General features: G+C 51.6%; 1 protein-coding gene across 1 annotated transcript in view; it reads right to left on the bottom strand.

Moving 5' to 3' along the window:
• Positions 1-19,634, bottom strand: part of SBNO2 (strawberry notch homolog 2) — a 51,254-nt gene that overhangs the window by 3,449 nt on the left and 28,171 nt on the right. Inside the window, exons 6-31 of the mRNA XM_036399559.2 lie at positions 18,151-18,243; positions 17,446-17,542; positions 17,099-17,259; positions 16,564-16,697; positions 15,923-16,013; positions 14,737-14,880; positions 14,125-14,242; positions 13,613-13,718; positions 12,727-12,880; positions 11,300-11,476; positions 10,193-10,290; positions 8,007-8,089; positions 6,847-7,035; positions 5,539-5,711; positions 5,038-5,169; positions 4,662-4,797; positions 4,256-4,368; positions 3,703-3,774; positions 2,958-3,066; positions 2,651-2,725; positions 2,196-2,339; positions 1,962-2,056; positions 1,753-1,845; positions 1,441-1,572; positions 1,169-1,245; positions 566-756 (exon numbers count right to left, since the gene is read on the bottom strand). Coding sequence (XP_036255452.1) covers positions 566-756; positions 1,169-1,245; positions 1,441-1,572; positions 1,753-1,845; positions 1,962-2,056; positions 2,196-2,339; positions 2,651-2,725; positions 2,958-3,066; positions 3,703-3,774; positions 4,256-4,368; positions 4,662-4,797; positions 5,038-5,169; positions 5,539-5,711; positions 6,847-7,035; positions 8,007-8,089; positions 10,193-10,290; positions 11,300-11,476; positions 12,727-12,880; positions 13,613-13,718; positions 14,125-14,242; positions 14,737-14,880; positions 15,923-16,013; positions 16,564-16,697; positions 17,099-17,259; positions 17,446-17,542; positions 18,151-18,243 — 3,187 coding nt within the window. The remainder of the gene's footprint in view (positions 1-565; positions 757-1,168; positions 1,246-1,440; positions 1,573-1,752; positions 1,846-1,961; positions 2,057-2,195; positions 2,340-2,650; positions 2,726-2,957; positions 3,067-3,702; positions 3,775-4,255; positions 4,369-4,661; positions 4,798-5,037; positions 5,170-5,538; positions 5,712-6,846; positions 7,036-8,006; positions 8,090-10,192; positions 10,291-11,299; positions 11,477-12,726; positions 12,881-13,612; positions 13,719-14,124; positions 14,243-14,736; positions 14,881-15,922; positions 16,014-16,563; positions 16,698-17,098; positions 17,260-17,445; positions 17,543-18,150; positions 18,244-19,634) is intronic.

A 19,634-nucleotide genomic window follows, 5' to 3' on the forward strand; every position in this document is an offset into this window, starting at 1 on the left:
GGTTACTTCCCCTGGGGATTGAGAGAAATTAAGGACATTCTCTGCACACTGCTATCATTTGTTGCTCAGTGACATTGACTCCTAATTTATACTATTTCTTTGCCAGCTGTAACATGGGTACCTTTAGCTACTAGTGGTGTTTCTTTTGTTTATCCTGTGTAGCAAATGAATCTGTTTATGTCTGTTTTCCTTGGCCTATTCAAACAAATAATTCATGGCCTGATCAGTCATTATAAAGAACTTGCAAGTGAGAGTGGGTTTTGGGGTGCTGCCTACTGCCAGACACCTGTCAAAGGCAGGGACTTGTCTAAGCTCTCCCCTCTCCATCCATAATATTCCCACAGCCCTCTGGGAAGGGATGGGGCACTGTGGGGACAGTGGGGAGGAGGATAATGGACCTGGCTCACCCCCTCTGCCCCAACACATCCAACTCCCCTCCTGGAAGGGAGGAATCGGTGCTACCACCTAGTGTGCTGGAACACGCCCATTTTAAGAAGGAAATCTTGATGCTGGGCAGCTGGACCCCTTCCCCCTGCTCCCCTTCCCACACCAACACTTCACACACCAACTTGTTTCTTCTTCTCCTTGGTCTTGAGGCGCACGATCTGCAGGTAGCTGCTGCTGGTGATGTCTGCCATGACGCCGGCGATCCTGCTCCACACGCGCAGCAGGGCCCCACACAGCATGTAATAGTGCCTCAGGCGCATGCCCTGGAAGCATTCCTTCCCCTCCTGGATCAGCTTGCAGCTCTTGTTCCTTCGAGGAGCATGGGAGAAAACCACTGGGATTAGCAGAGGTTCCTGGAGCTGAGCAGGATTCGCTTCCCCGCAGCCTCCCCCAGTGCCACAGTCAGGGACCCCCAGGGTGCAGGGTCCTGCCTAGGGAGGGAGGAATGGCTTGAAGCTGAAAGTGAGGAAATGTAAATTGGATGTTGGGAAGGAACTTCTCCCTGTGAAGGTGGTGAGGGCCTGGCACAGGCTGCCCAGAGAAGGTGTGGCTGCCCCATTCCCAGAGGAGTTCAAGGCATCCATCCAGGTTGGACGAAGCAACCTGGTGGAAGGTCTCACTATCCATCCCTGCCATGGAACTGGATGGGCTTCATTTAAGGTCCCTTTGAACCCAAACCATCCTGAGATTCTGTGGCAGGCTGGGGCTGCAGCTGCCTTACCACACTGCGTGGTTACAGTTCTTCAAGGAGAAGTGGTAGCTGTTCTCCCAGTGCTCCTTGGCCTCCTCAGGCAGCACCTGCAGCAGAACACTCAGCATTAGGAATTTTCCACTGTCCAGGATGAAGAGACTTGAAATCCAGGGCTGGGAGTCAGGACACCTGGTGCTACCACCATCCCTGCCCATCCACAACAGAGCCACGAGGAGCTGTGACAGGGTTACAATGAATGCCCTTCCAACCTCCCCACTCTGGAGGCTGCAGGTTCCACCTACCTGTCTGTACTTCTTCTGCAGACTGTCCAGGCTCTCAAGCTGGCTTTGCTTCCCAATATTTGGCTTGTAGAGGATGAAGTTCTTCCCACGGCACTGCTCTGCCAGCAGACAGGTGTATTTGTTGCCTCGCACCTGTGGGGTACAGCTGATGGTCACAGGCACAGCCTCCCTCCCCAGATTTCTCTAAACTAACCCCTTCCTGCCAGGTGGAGGCATTTCCCAGCCCTCAGGAAGAGTGACCTTGTACATCATGGCAGATTTCCTGCTGGAATCACCCCTGAGCTGTGGTGCCATCCAAGCCCAGGGACGTACCTTGTAGGAGAGGTAGAACCCATCATAGGCTCCTGTCAGTTTGAGCGACTTCTCATAGGCTTCCTCCCACTTTAAGCCTCTGTCAACGCTGATCTGAACAGGGACACACAGAGGGATTTGTGACTCCAGGGGCAGGACAAGTGCCTCGGTGTCTGCCTCACAAATCTCCCCTCAGCACAGCCTAGATCCAGGCATAGACAGGTGCCCACCTTGTAGAACACAACCTGCCCGTCCTGCGGGTGCCCTGGGGTCAGGAAAACCTCCTTGCTCTCCTCGTAGATCTCATCCACTCCTGGGGCTAAATCTGTGCCAGGAGAAAAGGCTGTTGTAAAGAACATCCTCCCAAAAGCACCTCCTTGGGTCTCAGGATCTGTGCTGGCTGGGGACACTGCACAGGGAGGAACTGGAACCCCAGAGCTGTGACCACCCCTCCTTCTCCATACCAAGGATGCCCATGTCATATTTGCCCTCCTTCTTGTCCTTCTCTATCAGGTAGTCAAAGGTGTCAGAAAAATACTGGAAGAGCATGTTCTGCTTGTCCACCTCCAGGCCCAGGATGCGGTTCAGGAATTTGGTGATGGAGCAGTCTGCAAGAGCACAGTGGGTCAGGTGAGATGTGGTGCAGCTGGACATGGAGCCCACCAGCCCCCTCCCAAAGAGCCCCCCCAGCAGCCCCACCATGTCCCTTCTGACAGCCCAGGCAGCCAAGGGCTGTTCCTGTGAGGAAGCTGGGGGGCCATGGGATCTGCAGGGCCATGGGACCTGCAGCACAGGACCTTCCTCACAAGGCAAGCATCTTGCCCAGGTGCCCAGCAAACCCCATGAGATCAGGCAGGCCATGACACTCCCATCTCTTCCATCTGCACCCAGCCTTGGGCAGGAGCAGCTCCACACCTACCCTTCTCCACGGAGACAGTGCCGTACTTCATCTGGCTGCAGCAGATGCCCACAGAGATGAGCCCTTGCTTCATTTCTGCAATGGCAGAAGACATCTTTTGTATTTTGGGGTTAAGCCTCCCACCAGCATTCCTGCAGGACTGTTTACTCTTCAGGAACTCAGCCACTCCCCATGCCTGGCAGGTGACATAAGCCAGCAGCACTTTCCCCTCTGTTTTCTCCCTCTGACCTCCTGCTCGATTCTTCCAGCATCCCAAACCTGAGACCAACCCATCCAGCAGAAACCCTGGAGCTGGAAATGTTCTTACCACGGAAGAAGTTGTCTTCCCCTCTCTCGTAGCTCCTGGGCACAGGAACCCTGCTCTCTGAGTGGTTGAGGATCGTGGACAGGACCTTGTCCAGGGCTTTGGCCCCATACTGTGGGAGGAGACCAGAGTCACACACGGGAGGAACAGACATGGCAGCTGAGCTGGGGCTGAGGGGACACTGCTGAGGGGACACACACTGCTGAGGGTGACACTGCTGAGGGGACACTGCTGAGGGTGACACTGCTTTGAGTGTCACACACTGCTGAGGGTGACAGTGCTGAAAGGACACACACTGCTGAGGGTGACACTGCTGAAGGAACACTGCTGAGGGGACACACACTGCTGAGGGGACACTGCTTAGAGTGTCACACACTGCTGAGGGGACACACGCTCAGGGTGTCACACACTGCTGAAGGTGTCACTGCTGAGGGAACACACACTGCTGAGGGTGTCACACACTACAGAGAACACCGTCGCCCCAGGAAGGCCACAGACAAGGCAAGGGGGAAGCTGTGTGAGTGCCTCCCATGTCCCCAGGCCCTTCCCCGGGGGCAGAGGACTGGGTGCCCTTCCCAGCTCCTGGTGAGAAGAGTCCTCAGTGTGACCATGACTCTGAGCTCACAGGAGCTGGGTGCTAGACTGGGCCCTGCCTGCAGACATTAGCAATGATCCTCCTGCCTCTGGCTCCCTCTCCCAGCTCTTCCAACATCCTGTCAGCCACGCTGCACCAGCCCAGCCCTGTCACCTTGTTCTCGAAGTTGTACTTGCTGAGGTCTCGGGACTCGGTGGCCCGTCGGTCCCCGTGAGTTAAGGCACCCTGGGAAGGCAGATGGAGCAAAAGGTTCTTATTCTGAGCTCTTGCAAAACACCAGAGAAGGATGGCCAAAGGCATGTCTGCAAATGTGCCATTGGGAGGCAGTGTTCCTCCAGAATACTGAGACTTTACCAAAGGATTTGGGGATTTAGAAGTGAAGAAAATGAAACAGAGGCAAATTAATTATTCCATTAATTATTTCCTAAGCTTTTTGGGAATAACATAGGTGTATACTCCAGTAATAGTGGGGAAATTGCAGCATCTGGAAGCAGGTGCTTGCTCCCCTGAAATTCCTCCCAAAGCCTCAGTTACATATTCTCACTTCCTTTCCCAAGTCCCAGGATGCTAAAAGCCATTCCATGACTGCAATGCCTCAGCCAGGGGTGACACAATCCCCCCGTGGCCATGGTGGTGGGAGCTCTGACCCAGAATCTCCTCAGAGGGAATCAAGAGCCGTGTTGGGATCACAGCTGTGGGCACTCACCAGGCTCTCCAGGCGTTTTGCCACGATGGATGCAAACCTCCTCTCCCCTGCCAGCTCTGAGATGAGGAACACGTACTCGGGAGCAGAGACCTGGTTGGATCGATGTGTTCGGCCTGCATGGGAATAGGGGTGGAACAGGAGCTTGGGATGGCCTGTCTGGAATGGGAATGTAACCAGAAAAGCCACATAATGCCCATCTTTCTCACCCTAGGGAGTCCCTCCTCTGCGCCAGAGCTCAGGGCTATAATCCCAGCAGCACCAGTGACTGTGCCTCTGTTCTCCTCCCACACAGACATCCCCTAAATCCACCTTGGGCTCCCACCACACCTGACCCTCCCAGGGCCCATCCCACAGCCTGGCCTATACCCAGGGGAGGTGACAGTGCCCAGGGACACCCAGCCCTCACCAAACTGCTGGATGGCCCGGTCTGCACTCCAGGGCAGCTCCAGGGTCATGTGCACCCGGCGCTTTTGGTTCTTCACCCGTCTGTCTGCTTGGAGGGAGATCCCTGAGCTGGAGGCCTCTGAGATTATCGCCACGAGCTACAGAGAGATGAGTGAGAACAGAGTCAGGCTCCTGAAAACACGTTAAACAGCTTCAAGAAACAGCCCCAGGTACTACAGCAGCCCCAGCCCTTGAAGGGACCTGGGAAGCTTTGTCTCCTTCCAGCAGGTGAAACCCACAGAGAGCTGCTGGCAGGGCACAGGGACACACAGACACCCTCCCTGCCCTCCCCCTAGCAACACCCTCAGTCCTGTGCAGGTTTTCAGAGCCCAGCTCACCTTTTCCCCCTGCATGAAACGCTCCTTCTCCTTCAGGTTGACGTGGTCTATGGAGAGCCCTTGCTCGGCGCGCGACTCGAACACGACGGAGCCGTCGGGCCTGCGAACCACCCGTCCCTTCCTGCCTGTCATCTGCACACAGGACAGGGGCTGCTGCAGCCTGGGGAGCCACACAGCCCAGCAAGGCCAGCCAGGCAATTCCCAGCAGGGAGAGGAAACACTCTGCCAGCAAGAACTTTCTTTTTTTTTTTAATAGAAGAAATTTTTCTCTATGCCCAGAGAAGCTGTGGCTGTCCTATCCCTGGAAGTGCCCAAGGCCAGGCTGGATGGAGCTTGGGGCAACCTGGGATAGTGAAAGGTGTCCCTGCCCAGGGCAGAGGGGTGGAATGAGATGATCTTTAAGGTCCCTTCCCACCCAAACCATTCCATGATTCTCTGATTCTTCACTGGCCCCTTCCTTGTCACCCAGTGCCACCAAAACACACTGACAGTGGGAGGTACCTCAGCTACGTTCTCTGGGCCCCCAAAATAATCAATCAGTTGATCCAAGGTGTTGAGAGGTAGCTCTTTGCCCAGTGCTTTCACTTTTGCTAGGAGGTCCTGTTTCATCTTTTCGACCTTCAGCTCTCTCAGGCCATGCAGCTCTTTCTGGGAAGGCAGCATGTGGAAACCACCTACAATGGGAAAAAAGGTGGAATTTTAGGGTTCCCTGGTAACTGCACATCAGACAGGGGGAAAAAGTTGTCCCAGAGGGTTTCTGGGGCCACTGCTGCTGGACAAAGGCACTATGACCTGCAAAAAAATGCTGAGCACAGAGTGAATTCCCTCTGGGCTTCCCCTTTCTGCTGGGGGAAGGAGCACACAGGGCAGATCCCTCCCTGTGCTTGCTTGTCACACACATTTTATGAAAAATCCTTTCTGTAGGATTTTTTTCTCCTGAGAAGCTGAGAGGCCTCAGGAACAAAATGTAAACAATGATTATCTGCTGCTGTGGAATGCAACAGGTGCATCTGGGATTGGTCTCGTGGTTGTTTCTAATTAATGGCCAATCACAGCCCAGCTGGCTCAGACTGTCTCAGTCAGTCACAAGCCTTTGTTATCATTCCTTTCCTATTCTTAGCTAGCCTTCTGATGAAATCCTTTCTTTTAGTATAGTTTTAATGTAATATATATCATAAAATAATAAATCAAGCCTTCTGAAACATGGAGTCAACATTCTCGTCTCTTCCCTCATCCTCAGACCCCTGTGAACACGGTCACACTCGCTGATCACAGTGGGTGAACGTGGATCCACCCCACAAGAGTGACCCCCAGGATAAAATCCAGCTAGGATCACAAAGCTGACCCAAGCCTGAAGGGGTCTCTGCAGGACACAGTGCTCCCCTCTGTGGTGTTACATTTGTCTCACCCCTCCAAAATGCAGGGTTTATTCCAAGCCTGTGATCCTCCCCTGAAGTATCATGGATCTGTAATCCCACTGGCTCCAGTCTTATTCTGTGCCCACCCTGAGCTCTCTGTTAAGAATCTCCCTGTTAAACTGTGTGGGGAGACCCCAGAGTCTCTCTTGGCCCCTTTTTCCCCTAGGCTCTCCCTCTCTCCCCCTTCTCCTCTCCCCCCTCAGAAGCCATGCTGCTCCTGGGGGTGGGACCCCCAATAAACCCTCATCTAATGAGCACCCCCAGAAGCTGTGGGGAGTGTCTCCTTGCCTGCCTGCTGCTACCAGTGAACACACAGCTTAGGGGGACCCTGGGGACCCCCAAACAAACTGCTCCACCCCTCCCCAGCTGTCCCTGTCACTGCCCTGCTCACCCCTGTCCTCGCTGAAGGTGTGATCCACGAAGATGACATCATCTGTCTCCAACAGGGACTCTGGGGACGAGGTGAGGTCGCTGTCCAGCCCCATGTCCGAGTCGGTGCTGCTGTCATCGCTGATCTTGATGACAACCCCTTGGTCACAGGGACCCCGCAGAGCCTTGGGGCAGCGGCCCCTGGGACGCCCTGCAGCAGAGAGGGAGCAGTGTCACAGCCCCAGCACCAGCAGGGCACCAGTGCAGGACACAGGGACAGGGCAGACAGGGACAGTGCAGAGACAGGAGGAGGAGGAGTCCCAAAAGAGCTGAGCTTGCCCCAAATGACAGTGTGACCTCAGAAAGACACAGCCTCTGGGACAGGGCAGACAGGGACAGTGCAGAGACAGGAGGAGGAGTCCCAAAAGAGCTGAGCTTGCCCCAAATGACAATGGGACCTCAGAAAGACACAGCCTCTGGGGTGGGGGTGGCAGTTAGGGAGGGAGGGAGAGCAGGAGAGACAAAGGAAGAGAGAGAAAGGAAGAACAAGGCACTCCTGAGCAGGGCTGAAGTTGGCTGCACACACGGCTGGCTCTAAGCAGTGCCAGCTCCTCAGGGAAGGAATCCCAGGGCATTGCCTCCAGAGGAGTGTGCAGAACACAGGTAGGTACTGGTGTTGTGGGACACGAAGCACAGCACAATGTGCCCCCTCTGCATAAGAAGGGTTCATGGATCAGGCTGCTCCACAACTTGCCAGTGCTGCTGCCCTCTCTTCCCCCTGTTCCACATCCCAAACTCTTCTTACCTGCAGCCACAACAAATAATTCAGCAGGGAATTTTTTTTTTTTCCCTCAGGACACCTTCTGTGCTCTAAGAAAGGGGTTGTGGAGGACCCCCCTTGCTGCAGGAGGAGTTCAGACACCAGCCAGGCCTTGTGCCATCTGCCCCAGCGTGGGTTGAGGGGAAGGATCAGGGCAAGGGCAGTGAAGCAGAGGGAGGAGAAGGGAGGAAGACCCAGAGCTGCTGTCCTCTGGATGAGGGAGCACTGGGAGATGTGCAGGAGGGCAAATCAAAACCAGGGAGAGCAGCAAAAAGCATGGCAAAAGGCAGAGAAGCTGAGTGGCTGGGGGGCAGCAGCAGGGCAGGAGGCAGGGGCTGGGCTGGGAGTGAGGGAGATCTTACGTTTTCTTTTAATGCCAGTTCCTTTTTCTCTCTTTCTTTTGTTTGAAGGAAAGTGCTTCTGAATTAGTGATAGAAAGACGCCTCTGAAAGTAAGATGCAAAATTTATTCCAGCTGCCAGCAACACGTGCTGGTCATCACATAGCAATGTGTGTTTGGGATAGCCCCATGTTCCATGGAAGAGAGGTCAATCCACCCCATCCATGGCCACCAGCTTGGCCTCAGCCAGCCCTTGGTACAAGGTGGCTCTTGGACCTGCAGGTTGTTTATGTAACAACCAAGAAGGAGTTTTAACTGGGAAACACTACACTGGGAAACTGTTACACCAAAAATACAGGAACTCCAGTGTCCCAGTCCGTCTCCATGCCCTGAGAGCACAGACCACTGTCAGGCCATCCAATAAATATGTTCCACCTCAGTCCTCCAACTCCCTGGCTGTGGGACTGCTTCCCACAAAACCAAGGGACAGAACATGGATCTGTAGTGGCTCCAAGTGAATGGAAGAAAAGTCAGAAAAGGTGAAAATCAAAGGTTTCTGTGGGCTGTTCTGCAAATCAAAGACCAAATGTTTAAATGCTGACTGTGTGGATGAACCCCCAGGGCAATGGGGTGGTGCTGATTGAGTTCTGCTTGAAAAAAAAAAAAACAAACCAAAAAACCTCCAAACCAAACATAGCAAGCACCAGGTGAGAGGATGGACATGACAACAACTCCCCTGGGTGAGAAAAGAGAGACTTAGGAACTGGGGAGGGAGCTCCAGGACCCTTGGCGTGAGGGGCTGAAGGGGACAGTGACCACACTGCTCCCCAGAGGGACAGAGCTCTGTGTCTGCAGTTATGTGACACCAGCAATGACCCCTGTCCTGTGTGCTGGGTGACCCAATGACCACTGACTCTGGAGCCTCCCAGCTCTGAAATTCCACTCATTTCCCACACTCCCCTCCCCATCTCTCTGGAAACAGCCCTGGGCTGGAATCCACCCACCACAGGACCATGTTTATTTTTAACCCCATTTCTCAGCATCTTCAAACTGCTCCTTCCCAGCACACTCCCCTCCAGAAATCCCCTGAAGTGCTGGAACACCAGAACACACATTTGGAAGCTGAGCAGATGCCAGGAGACACTTGGTGATCTGGCCAGGACTGTGGAACACAGAGCTGCTGCCTCTGGGAGTGGGCAGCAATTCACACAGAGTGGGACAGACAGACAGACCCCTGACAGACCCCTCCTCCAGCACCACTCAGCCAGGGACCACGCTGTCCCCTAGACAGGAGTTCTGTGACGTGGAAACCAATCCAAGGGGCCAAATCACCCAAGGAGCTGCCAGACCTGCCCTGTGCACTGTCACCAAAGTGTACTTGGCTTTCAGAAATGGGCTGGAGGCAGAGGAGTGACACAGACCAACCCAAAGCCCCCTCAGCAAGGGAGGAAAGCTCAGCCTAACCCAGCCTCAGGCTGCTCTGGGCATGTCCCACTGCTCCCACCTGCAGCAGAAGTCACTTGGAAGAAAACAGCTCTGCAGAACAGCAGAAACCCAACCCAATGCCAGATTTTTGTCCCCTGTCATGCAGGAGCAGCTGCATTCAGGGATGGGTTGGGGTTTTGGAAGCTGCAGGAAGGAGGGGGAGCAGGAGCCTTACTCTCTGCTCAGAGGGCAGCACAAGTGCTGCTGCAGGCTCACTCGGGCACAGGCAGCTCTCGGTTAGCTGGGAACAATGGCCACACAGCCAGGACACTGGTGCTGATTTATACATGAGCTAAAAGCCAACACTGGTGGATTTAAACTCCTCAGACCACTCCACTGACACCATCTCACATCATCATCCCAGCCATCACAGTAAATTCTCTTGCTCATTTCTTCTGTGTCAACAGCCTCATTTTTCACAGCCAGATCCACACAAACTACCTCTGAGCTACAATTCTGCCTCTCTTTCTGACAATTCTCTTATGTGTGCAGAGAGTAGGATCAGGCTCTTCCTCTAAGTCCATGGGAGACTTCAAAATCCAGGATGCAGCTCACACAGTCCCACTGAGGATCCAGTGCCTCAAGGACCCACCTGAGTGTCCCCTCCGTGGTACAGGGGGAGGTGACACCAAACTGCATTTGAAGACCTGCCAGTGCTCTGTGCCCCAGGGCAGAGCTTTCCCCCCACACACCCCACAGAGGAAAGCAGGGATTTTTAACTCACTCTGCAGCAGAGACAAAGCAGTTGAGGTGCCCATCGTTCTCGTCCAGGACCTCCCTGGTGCGAGCCTCCCCCGTGGACTGCAGGCCGATGACAATGCACTGTGGGGACACGAGTGATGGGGGACGTGAGGGGTGGCACAGTCAGGTGCCAGGGCAGCTGCACTGCCACAGAGTGGCATTGCCCAGGCCCAGCTATCTCCCCTTGGCCCCTGTTCCAGGTAGGTCCGTGCTGGGCCTGTAGCAGGGCTCCTGAGGAAGAATCATCTCTCAAATCTTCCAGCATCAGCTCCCCCCTGTGCTGACCCCACACAGGGGGACTCTGAGCACAGAACCTCACTGACTGTGCGAGGAAGTTTCTGCCTAAAATCTCTAAGGTGCGACCAGACAGGGGAAAGGACAGAGCTGTACTTGAGGCAATATTATATGATGTGATGTAATATGATGTGATATAATTTGATATGATGTGATTATGATATGATATAATATGATATATGATATGATAGAATGTGATATGATGTGATATATAACATGATATGTCATGTCATAAAGAAAAGAAAAGAAAAAAGAAAAGAAAAGAAAAAAGAAAAGAAAAGAAAAGAAAAGAAAAGAAAAGAAAAGAAAAGAAAAGAAAAGAAAAGAAAAGAAAAGAAAAGAAAAGAAAAGAAAAGAAAAGAAAAGAAAAGAAAAGAAAAGAAAAGAAAAGAAAAGAAAAGAAAAGAAAAGAAAAGAAAAGAAAAGATTAGCCTTCTAAGAACATGGGTCAGATTCACTCATCTCTCACCTCCTCTTGGGGACCCTCACAAACACAACCCCCAGGTGAGGGGTATATTATATACAATGTGATATGTCATGTCATGTCATAAATAAAATAAAATAGAATAGAATAGAATAGAATAGAATAAAATAAAATAAAATAAAATAAAATAAAATAAAATAAAATAAAATAAAATAAAATAAAATAAAATAAAATAAAATAAAATAAAATAAAATAAAATAAAATAAAATAAAATAAAATATTAGCCTTCTAAGAACATGGGTCAGATTCACTCATCTCTCACCTCCTCCTGGGGACCCTCACAAACACAACCCCCAGGTGAGGCTCCCATACCTTGTCCCTGGCCAGCTCCTCCCGGGCCAGCTCCACGAGGCGCCGCACCTTGGCGGCGATGCACAGGTACTTGAAGAAGCGCTGGTGAGCCGACCAGAACTGACCCCACAGAGACTTGCGAGACTCCAGGCCGATGCAGTCAGCTGCCTGCTGGAACACCATCAAGGCCTCTGCCCACTGCAGGTAACACCAAGGAGAATGAGTTAATGTAACTCCCATTGTCGTTCCTGTCGTGCAGGACGTGATCAGAACAGGCTGAAGGTTTGATGATCTGATTGAGAATCAACACTGGTCATCCCCTCAGGAGGTGATCAGAACAGGCTGAAGGTTTGATGATCTGATTTAGAATCAACACTGGGCATCCTCTCCATCAGCACGATGCAGCTCTGGTTTGCAAATGTGGAACTTCCAAATAGAGGCAAAAAAGTCTAAGTTCTTTCATTATATCAGCTGAGCAATGTGTACCTCTTTTCCTTCCTATGTTTGTGTCACTGACATATTTTATGAAAACCTTTTTGCTAGGATTTTTCTCCTGAGAGGCTGAGAAGCCTCAGAAAAGAAACGTAAACAATAATTATCTGATGGCTGTAGAGTGTGGTCTAGAGATGGTTTACCAACAGGTGCATCTTTGATTAGTTCCATGTAGATTGTTTTTACTTGATGACCAATCACGGTCCAGCTGTGTCAGACTCTCTGGTCAGCCACAAGATTTTATTATCATTCTTTTCTAGCCTTCTGATGTCTCCTTTCTCTTTCTTTAGTATAGTTTTAGTACAGTGTAGCCATGACATTTTCTGAAAAACCTCTTTGCTAGGATTTTTCTCCTGAGAAGCTGAGAGGCCTCAGAAACAAAATGTAAGCAATGGTTATCTGCTGCTGTGCAACGCAACAGGTGCATCTGGGATTGGTCTCATGTGGTTGTTTCTAATTAATGGCCAATCACAGCCCAGCTGGCTCTGACTCTCTGAGAGCCACCAGCTTTTGCTATCATTCCATCCCTTTCCTTTCAAGCCTTCTGATGAAATCCTTTCTTCTATTCTTTTAGTATAGTTTTAATATAGCATTTTCTTTTAATATAATATATATCATAAAATAATAAATCAGCCTTCTGAAACATGGAGTCAAGATTCCCATCTCTTCCCTCATCTTGGGACCCCTGTGAACACCAGCACAATTGGTGACCCCGAGTGAGGAAAAATTCCACAATACAGCATTTTTAATGTAATATAATATCATAAAATAATAAATCAACCTTCTGAAACATAGAGTCAAGATTCTCATCTCTTCCCTCGTCCTGAAGACTCTCAACACCACCACACCTTTGAGGTCATGGCCACATTTAGGGGCCTCACAGCCTCCCACACACTGGTGGCTGTGCCCAAAGCATGGTGAGACCCCAGCCTCCCACTCCAAGGGGCCCAGCTCACCAGCTTGGCTGCCTTGTCGTAGACAGCCTTGTACTTCTCATCCAGAGGGATCTCCTCAATCCTGAAGGTCACCCCAGTGAAGCTGAGCTGCCGAGCAATGTACATCCCACTGACCTTCATGTCCATGGCCACGATCTCCATCGCGCCGACTCCCCTGGGAGAGGACAACAGTTGTGGGACCCACCTCGGAGCCCCTGCTCTGAGCCCCAGCTGTGGGTCCAGCTTTGGAACCTGTGGATATTCTCAGTTCAGTCAAAGAAAGAACAGAGATAATTTCTCCCAGGCCAAGCCTGGGAAACTGAGAGAAAAGAATTAAAACAATTATTATCTCTCTTTCTGTAACTGTTGTTTATAGATATGGTTCTCCAGAGTGTGCTATTAATAGTTCACCAATAGTGTGAGAGGTTCTTGAGACCAATCAAGCCTCACCTTAATGAGTCACATTATAAAAGACCCCCTACCTTTATTAAATTGCCTTCTGATTCACCTTCTGAAGACTGGAGTCCTTCATTCCATCCCTGACTCAACAGCATCAGAACCCCAGCTGTGGAGCCCCAGTTTTGAACGCCAGCTGTGGAACCCCAGTTGTGAACCTCAGCTCTGAACCCCAGCTCTGGGTCCAGCTTTGGAACCCCAGTTGTGATCCTCAGCTTTGGAACCCCAGTTGTGAACCCCAAGTGTGGAACCCCAGTTTTGAACCCCAGCTGTGGAACCCCAGTTGTGATGCTCAGCTCTGAGTCCCAGCTGTGGGACCTTCCCTCTGCTCAGGGGCAGCACAGGGCAGGTTCTTCTCCAGAAGCAGCCCCACCCCAGCTCTGTGGGATGCTGCCCACCCCATCCTTGGGCACTGCACCCCGTCCCACACAAGGCACTGGGCAGGACTCACCTCTTCTCAATGGCGTGCAGGAACTCATCGAAGGCTCGGAACGGGGTTCCCTCCCCCCAGATCCCCAGGCGGCTCATGTAAATCATGTTTTTTGGCTCTGAGGCACCTGTTGGGACAGAAATCAATGTCAGCAAACGCACAACACTTGGGAATAGCTGTGACTCAAGTGAAGAGACCTCTGAAGAGGTTGTCATTTGCCATTGTGCCTTTGGAGAACTTTCTGAACATCGCCCTCCCTACATTCCGTGGGTAAGCATCACAAAGCAGCTGGAACAGCTGGCCAGGAACAAGTTAAACTGGAGAGAAATTAATCTGACCCACCAAAATGTCACAAGTGACATCAGTGATGGGGCTTGGGGCACATCTCAGCATGCTGAGTTCCTCTCTAGCCCCGCAGCACCACTGGCTTCTCCTTACAGGATCTCACACACACTCACACCTCAGGGTGCCCCCTCAGGACAGAGGGGGACCTCTGCCACTCTCACACCCACCCTGTGGGCAGAGCAGCTCACCTGTGGCACTGGCATAGACAACCCTTGCTCGAGGCAGCTTGTTCTGCAGGTCCAGCACTGCTTTGCCCATTTTGGTAGAGCTGGCGTTTTTGGCTTTGTGGCATTCATCAAACACAATCTGGAGGGGAGTGGCAGTTAAGGAAAAAGGATCTATTTTCATCCAGAGGATGGGAGCAGACAGAAAATAGAACCTAGTCTCCTCCAGGCAACTGAACAACCTGTCCCAGTATCAACAGGACTGACTCATGGCCCACACGTGGAATCTGCTGGGTTTGCCCAGCCCTGTGCTCTTCAGATCCAAAGTCATCCACCCCTCCCTCTCCCTTCACCTCCAAGGTGTGTCTTGTAATACTGAGGGAAAGGAATGCTGAAAAGGTTAATCCCAGCTGCTTCTTCCCCTCCTCCTCTTAACTACATCCTGGAGGAGGAGGAGGAGGAGAAGTGAGTGTGGGGGATTCCTGTCTCCTGAAGGCACTGGGCTGCTCCCTGTGATTTCACACAGCCCCGGGCTCTTTGTTCCCTGCTGAAGCACAATTAAAAGCAGCAGTTCCTCTCTCTCACTCTCTCCAGTTTTTGTCTCTTGTTTTTTGGGGTTTTCTTTTTTAAGGATACAACTCCCTCAAAGTTTTCCCTGCACCACTCCAAAATCTGTTTTAAGCGCGTCCTGTGCTGTCCCCCGGCCTGGCTTTCACCGATCAGCGCCGAGTAGGTGGCAAAGAGGACTCCTTCTGAGGTAGCTGTGTCACCATATTTAATCTGCAGGAAGAGGAGCAGGAGCACACACACACACTGTGACTGTTGTCCTCAGAATGTCACACCCATCCCTGCCCACATTCCATGCTGTGCACATTCCCGCTCTGAGAACAAATCCCAGCCTAAGCTCAGAACAGGCAAAAAGCTGTTGGTAGCTGATGTCTTCAGCATTTGTGTTTGGCACTGAAATATTGTGATGACAGGGACTGTAAATGCCTGGAGAAGTGCCCCAGCCAATGTGTCAGCACATCTGGAAGCCTGCAGTGAACCGTGGGGACCGTGCGAGGACAGAGATTTTCTGGCGGAAAAAAAAAGTGCTTCCTTTTTTTAAGCAACAGTTTAGAGTCTTTGACCCTTCCTGTCTGTTTTAATTCCTTCTAGGAAACCATTTTCTCTTTGACCAGGTGAGATTGTTGCCTGTATCACTGCCATGGGTCCCACATGTAATGAAGTACAAGGGGGAAAGGCTTGGTCCAAGCTGAAGAAAGTTCCATTTGAAGTCTTTTGGGGTTGAACACAAAATCCCTTTCACTCTCTTAGTGGAGCACATTGAGAGGTGTCAAACACCTGTGGTTTCTTTGTAAGAGCTGGTTGTTCAATACCATTAAAACCAGAGGAGAGGATTTAAGTGAACTGGAAGACACTGGACAGAGACTCGACCACAGGCCACAACAGACACCAGTCCAGGCATCTCTGTTCTCCCTACAGCTCTGAGAAGTGATTCCATGGATCAGCACTGGGAAAGGCTGGCCCAGGAGAGCAGAGCACATCTCACAGAGCTGTTCCCTCCACAGGATTTCTTAGGAATGGTGAAGAAGGTTCCAGTTCTGCTGCTGCACCTGCCTGCAGTCACTTCCCACTCCCTGCAGGGAACAGCTCTGTGCTCCCTGTGCAGCTCCACAATAAAAATAACTGGGAAGAGCTGGCTGGGAGGAGGGAACAGAAGCTCTGCTGCTGCCTGAGCCTCGTCCTGCTCCACGTGCTCAGCCAGAGCCTGCAGCTGCTGCTGCTGATTCCCAGAGCAGCAGTGCAGCTCCTCTCCTACCTTGTTCAGAGCATGCACAGGAATGTGGGAGGCCTCGATGTCCTTCAGGTCTCTCTCAGCATCGTACTTGAGATCATTGGAGACGCTGAACCTGTGAAGGAGATGTGGGGTGGTTATCTCCTCCTGGGGCTGCTTATCTCCCCAGCAGCTGGGGCTGGGGATGTCCCCAGGGAGTCAGGACACAGGGTGATTAACAGCTCTGATTAAAGCACGAGGAGCTGTGCAGAGTTTTCACATCTGCCACTGCCCACAGCCCCCAGAGTGAGACCTGGCAGCCCATGTGCCCCTCAGCACAGGCTGTGATCTGCAGCAAAGCCCCTTATTCCTGGCTCTGCACCCAGGAAACCCAGGAACAACCCTCCACAACTGCAGGGAGAGCAGGGCCAGGCTTGACACCTCACCCCAAGGAGCACAAAACCTGTTATTTCACAGTGACTCATTCCCCATCCCTGCTGCAGGGGGAATATTCCCATTTCACAGGCAGCAGTCAGGCACTAAGAGGTGGAAAGGACTTACCCAAGGCCACAGCATGACTCAACTCTAAAGCCAACATCAGCACTAAAGAATTCCTTACTTCCAGATCCAAACTTACTCCAAGGTCTTACGGGAAAAGAGGAAAAAAAAAAAAACCAACAACTCACCACAGAGCTTTTTTCCTCCCTTTAAGATAATTTTCAAAGATGATGCCTGCAACAGTCCTGCCCTTCCCGACTCCAGCACCGTCCCCGATCAGAAACCCAGCTCGCTGCCCGTTGGGCAATAAAACTTCATGTTGCTGCAAAATCAAGAACAGAACTGAAAATTAAACTTAAAATTAAAGATTTGCCTTTGCTGAGAGCTCTGATGTGAGCACCACTTAACCCTTTCACACATCCTACAGATGCATGTGCACTGCTCAGCCAAACAACAGCAGGAAAGGTCACAAGTGGCAATTCATGGAAAAGGCCCCCCAAATGTAAAACCCTCTGCAAGAAAAGTCCAGGGTTCTTGCCTCTTTGGGAAACAGACCACACAGAAGCCCCCTTTGGAAGGATTCAAATAATCCTTCAAGAGGCATTTAAAATGCCAAAGGAGTTTCATCACCCAAATTACAGTCATTTTAAAACACACGTGAACACCTGGCCCTGCAAGAGGCATTTTCCTTCAGGTGTGAGACAGCTGAGGTGCAGGAGGTACCTGGCAGGCATAGATGATGGCTTCCAGCTGTAGTGCAGACAGGGAGCCTTTGTCAGCCACGGAGTTGGGCAGGGAAAGGCTGTAGGTAATGTCAGGCGGGGGGACACTGGACAGGGTGCTCGTCTCAACCACCAGGTCAGGATGGTGCTTCCCAATCTTGGCTGAATGACAACAGAACACAGGTCAGCCCAGGTCTTTTCTCCCAGAGCTCATCACCCAGCCAGAGCCCAGGGCACTGTGGAGCTCTCCCTAGAAAACCACAAGCCTGGGAGGTGCCACAGCAAACACACAATTAAATTAGGTTGGTGCACAATGGAGTGAACAGAGCTTCCCAAGGCAACACTCACACTTTGAAGGGATATATTCTGCATACGTCTCCGTCTGCCCCAACTCTTCTGTTTCCTCCTCCTCACCTTCATCTTCCTCCTCTGCAGGAGCCTGAGACTGAAGAAAACAGCATTGACCCAATGTTAATGTTCTTGCTGAGCTACAGAAATTAGTTGTGCTGTGCCCAGCCTCAAACTGCCACTGAAACCATCCCCAAAAGCTACAATCCCCCTCACAATCCCAATCCATCTCATTCCCAGACTAAGGACAGCCTGTGCCCAGCCTCAAACTGCCACTGAAACCATCCCCAAAAGCTACAATCCCCCTCAAAATCCCAATCCATCTCATTCCCAGACTAAGATCAGTGGGAGCCCACCCCAGGGGCTGTAAAAGCTGCCCCAATGCCTGGTTCTCACCAAACTGGGGAAAGTTGTTGGCACCACTCCTGGCATGGGCTGTGGGGTCATGTGAACCCTGCCCAACCTGCCCTGAGCAGGCACCTGGCCCAGCTTTACACCCAGAGCTGTGCCCACAGCAGAGAGCAAAGTCCTCAGAGCCCAAAGCTCTGAGCAGGCTCCCCTCTGGGAAATGTAACACACTTCTGGGAAGGGCAGGGACTTGTGCCTGTCTGAGCTTCCTGTCTCACTCCCTCTGAAGGGATAAAGGTCAGAAATGCTTCCCCCAGCACTGGGATGTCACCAGGAGCATCCCACTGAGGCTCTCACCTGGTAGCTGATGAGGAGTGGGGTGTTGGGGACAGCAGGAACGTGGTCACTGGAGCTGTTCAGACCAGGGAATGGTGTGCTGGGTGAGAACAGCTGCAACACAGAGCGTGCAGGTGAGGAAGGGCAAACATGGACATGCACCAACAAAGATCCTTGGGCACTCTGATCCCTGGACCATGCAGCTTGCCAGGAGAGAACTCCCAAGACACTCCACAAGGAGAGAGAGCTCCTAAGATATTCCAGGCTGAGGAGATCCTTCTCTGCTCCCACACAAACAAATTCACCCTGGAATTTCCCGACAGAGAGCAAGGTCAGGCCAGCAGCTCGTGGCATCCAAAGCCATCAGCAGCTCCAGGAGCAGCTCTACTCCAAGTTTGCAGCCTGTGCAGAGCGCCAGGCCCAATGACAGACCCAGGCTCCACCAGCAGCAGAGAAACATGGGAAGTTCTTAGGCATAAACACTCCTATTTTTAAATAAAATTTAAGAAAAATAAAAAGAAGAAGAAAGAAAAAAACCCACCCTCCATTCCTGGAAGCCTGAGTCAGAATTACCAGAAGGAAGCTGGACAGAACAAGTGTTTTCAGTGCCAGCAAATCTGGAGAGCAGGTGAAACATCCCCACCTACAAATCCAAGCTCAGTTTGGCCTCAGACAGGAGAAAGGCCAGGAGCTGCTGGAAGGGCAGGATGTGTTCTTGAAGCTCCAGCAGCAGGAAGCAAATGCAAGGCTGAGTTTGCATCCCAAAAATCCCCAAAGTACAAACCTTTGCTATCCTGACCCAGCTTTGGCACTCAGCATTCCACCTCAGGAATTGCAGAGGAAGCAACAGGAACCTTGGCTGTTGGGGCATTTGAAAACCACCCACACAGGTGAGAATGTGCCATGAGGGTCAAAGCAGGTGGGAGCAGGAGCTGCAGTGGGAGATGGATCATCCACCTGTACAATTCCTGCCTTTCCCTACCCTCCCTCACCTCCTGGTTTGATTTTCTCCTCCCTCGGTGCTAAGAACATCCAGAGAAGAGAAACACAGATCCATGAGAGCACAGGGCTGGAAGTAGGAGAGAGACCAACAATTGCACAATCACAGCCTTGCTCTTACTCTGCTTTTTTCTCCTCTGCATTTTTCTCCATTTTGTCCCACCTTGCAGTGACTTCCCTGGACTGGAATCAGTCCCACATGGCTGCCAAGCCAACCTCACTCTGTGTAAATCCCTTCCCTGGGTTCTGAGCTGGGAGAAAGCTGCTCACATCTTGAACATAACTGTGAATGAGCAATAAAAAACTGCATCAGCAGCTCTCAAATTCCAGTCACAGGCTTCCAAGGCTGGGCTGTGCCTCCCAGCCTTAAAAACACTGGGAATGTGTGAGATGGATGACAGAAAACACAATGTATGACAGGGACTATTTTTAAAAGGTTATTTCACAACTCCATTACAATCAAAGCTGTTTTGTCTGCTGCTCCTGCAAATATTTCACAGGGTAGC

This window comes from Molothrus ater, chromosome 26 (genome assembly GCF_012460135.2).
Source record: "Molothrus ater isolate BHLD 08-10-18 breed brown headed cowbird chromosome 26, BPBGC_Mater_1.1, whole genome shotgun sequence".
In the NCBI taxonomy this organism is placed as follows: domain Eukaryota; kingdom Metazoa; phylum Chordata; class Aves; order Passeriformes; family Icteridae; genus Molothrus; species Molothrus ater.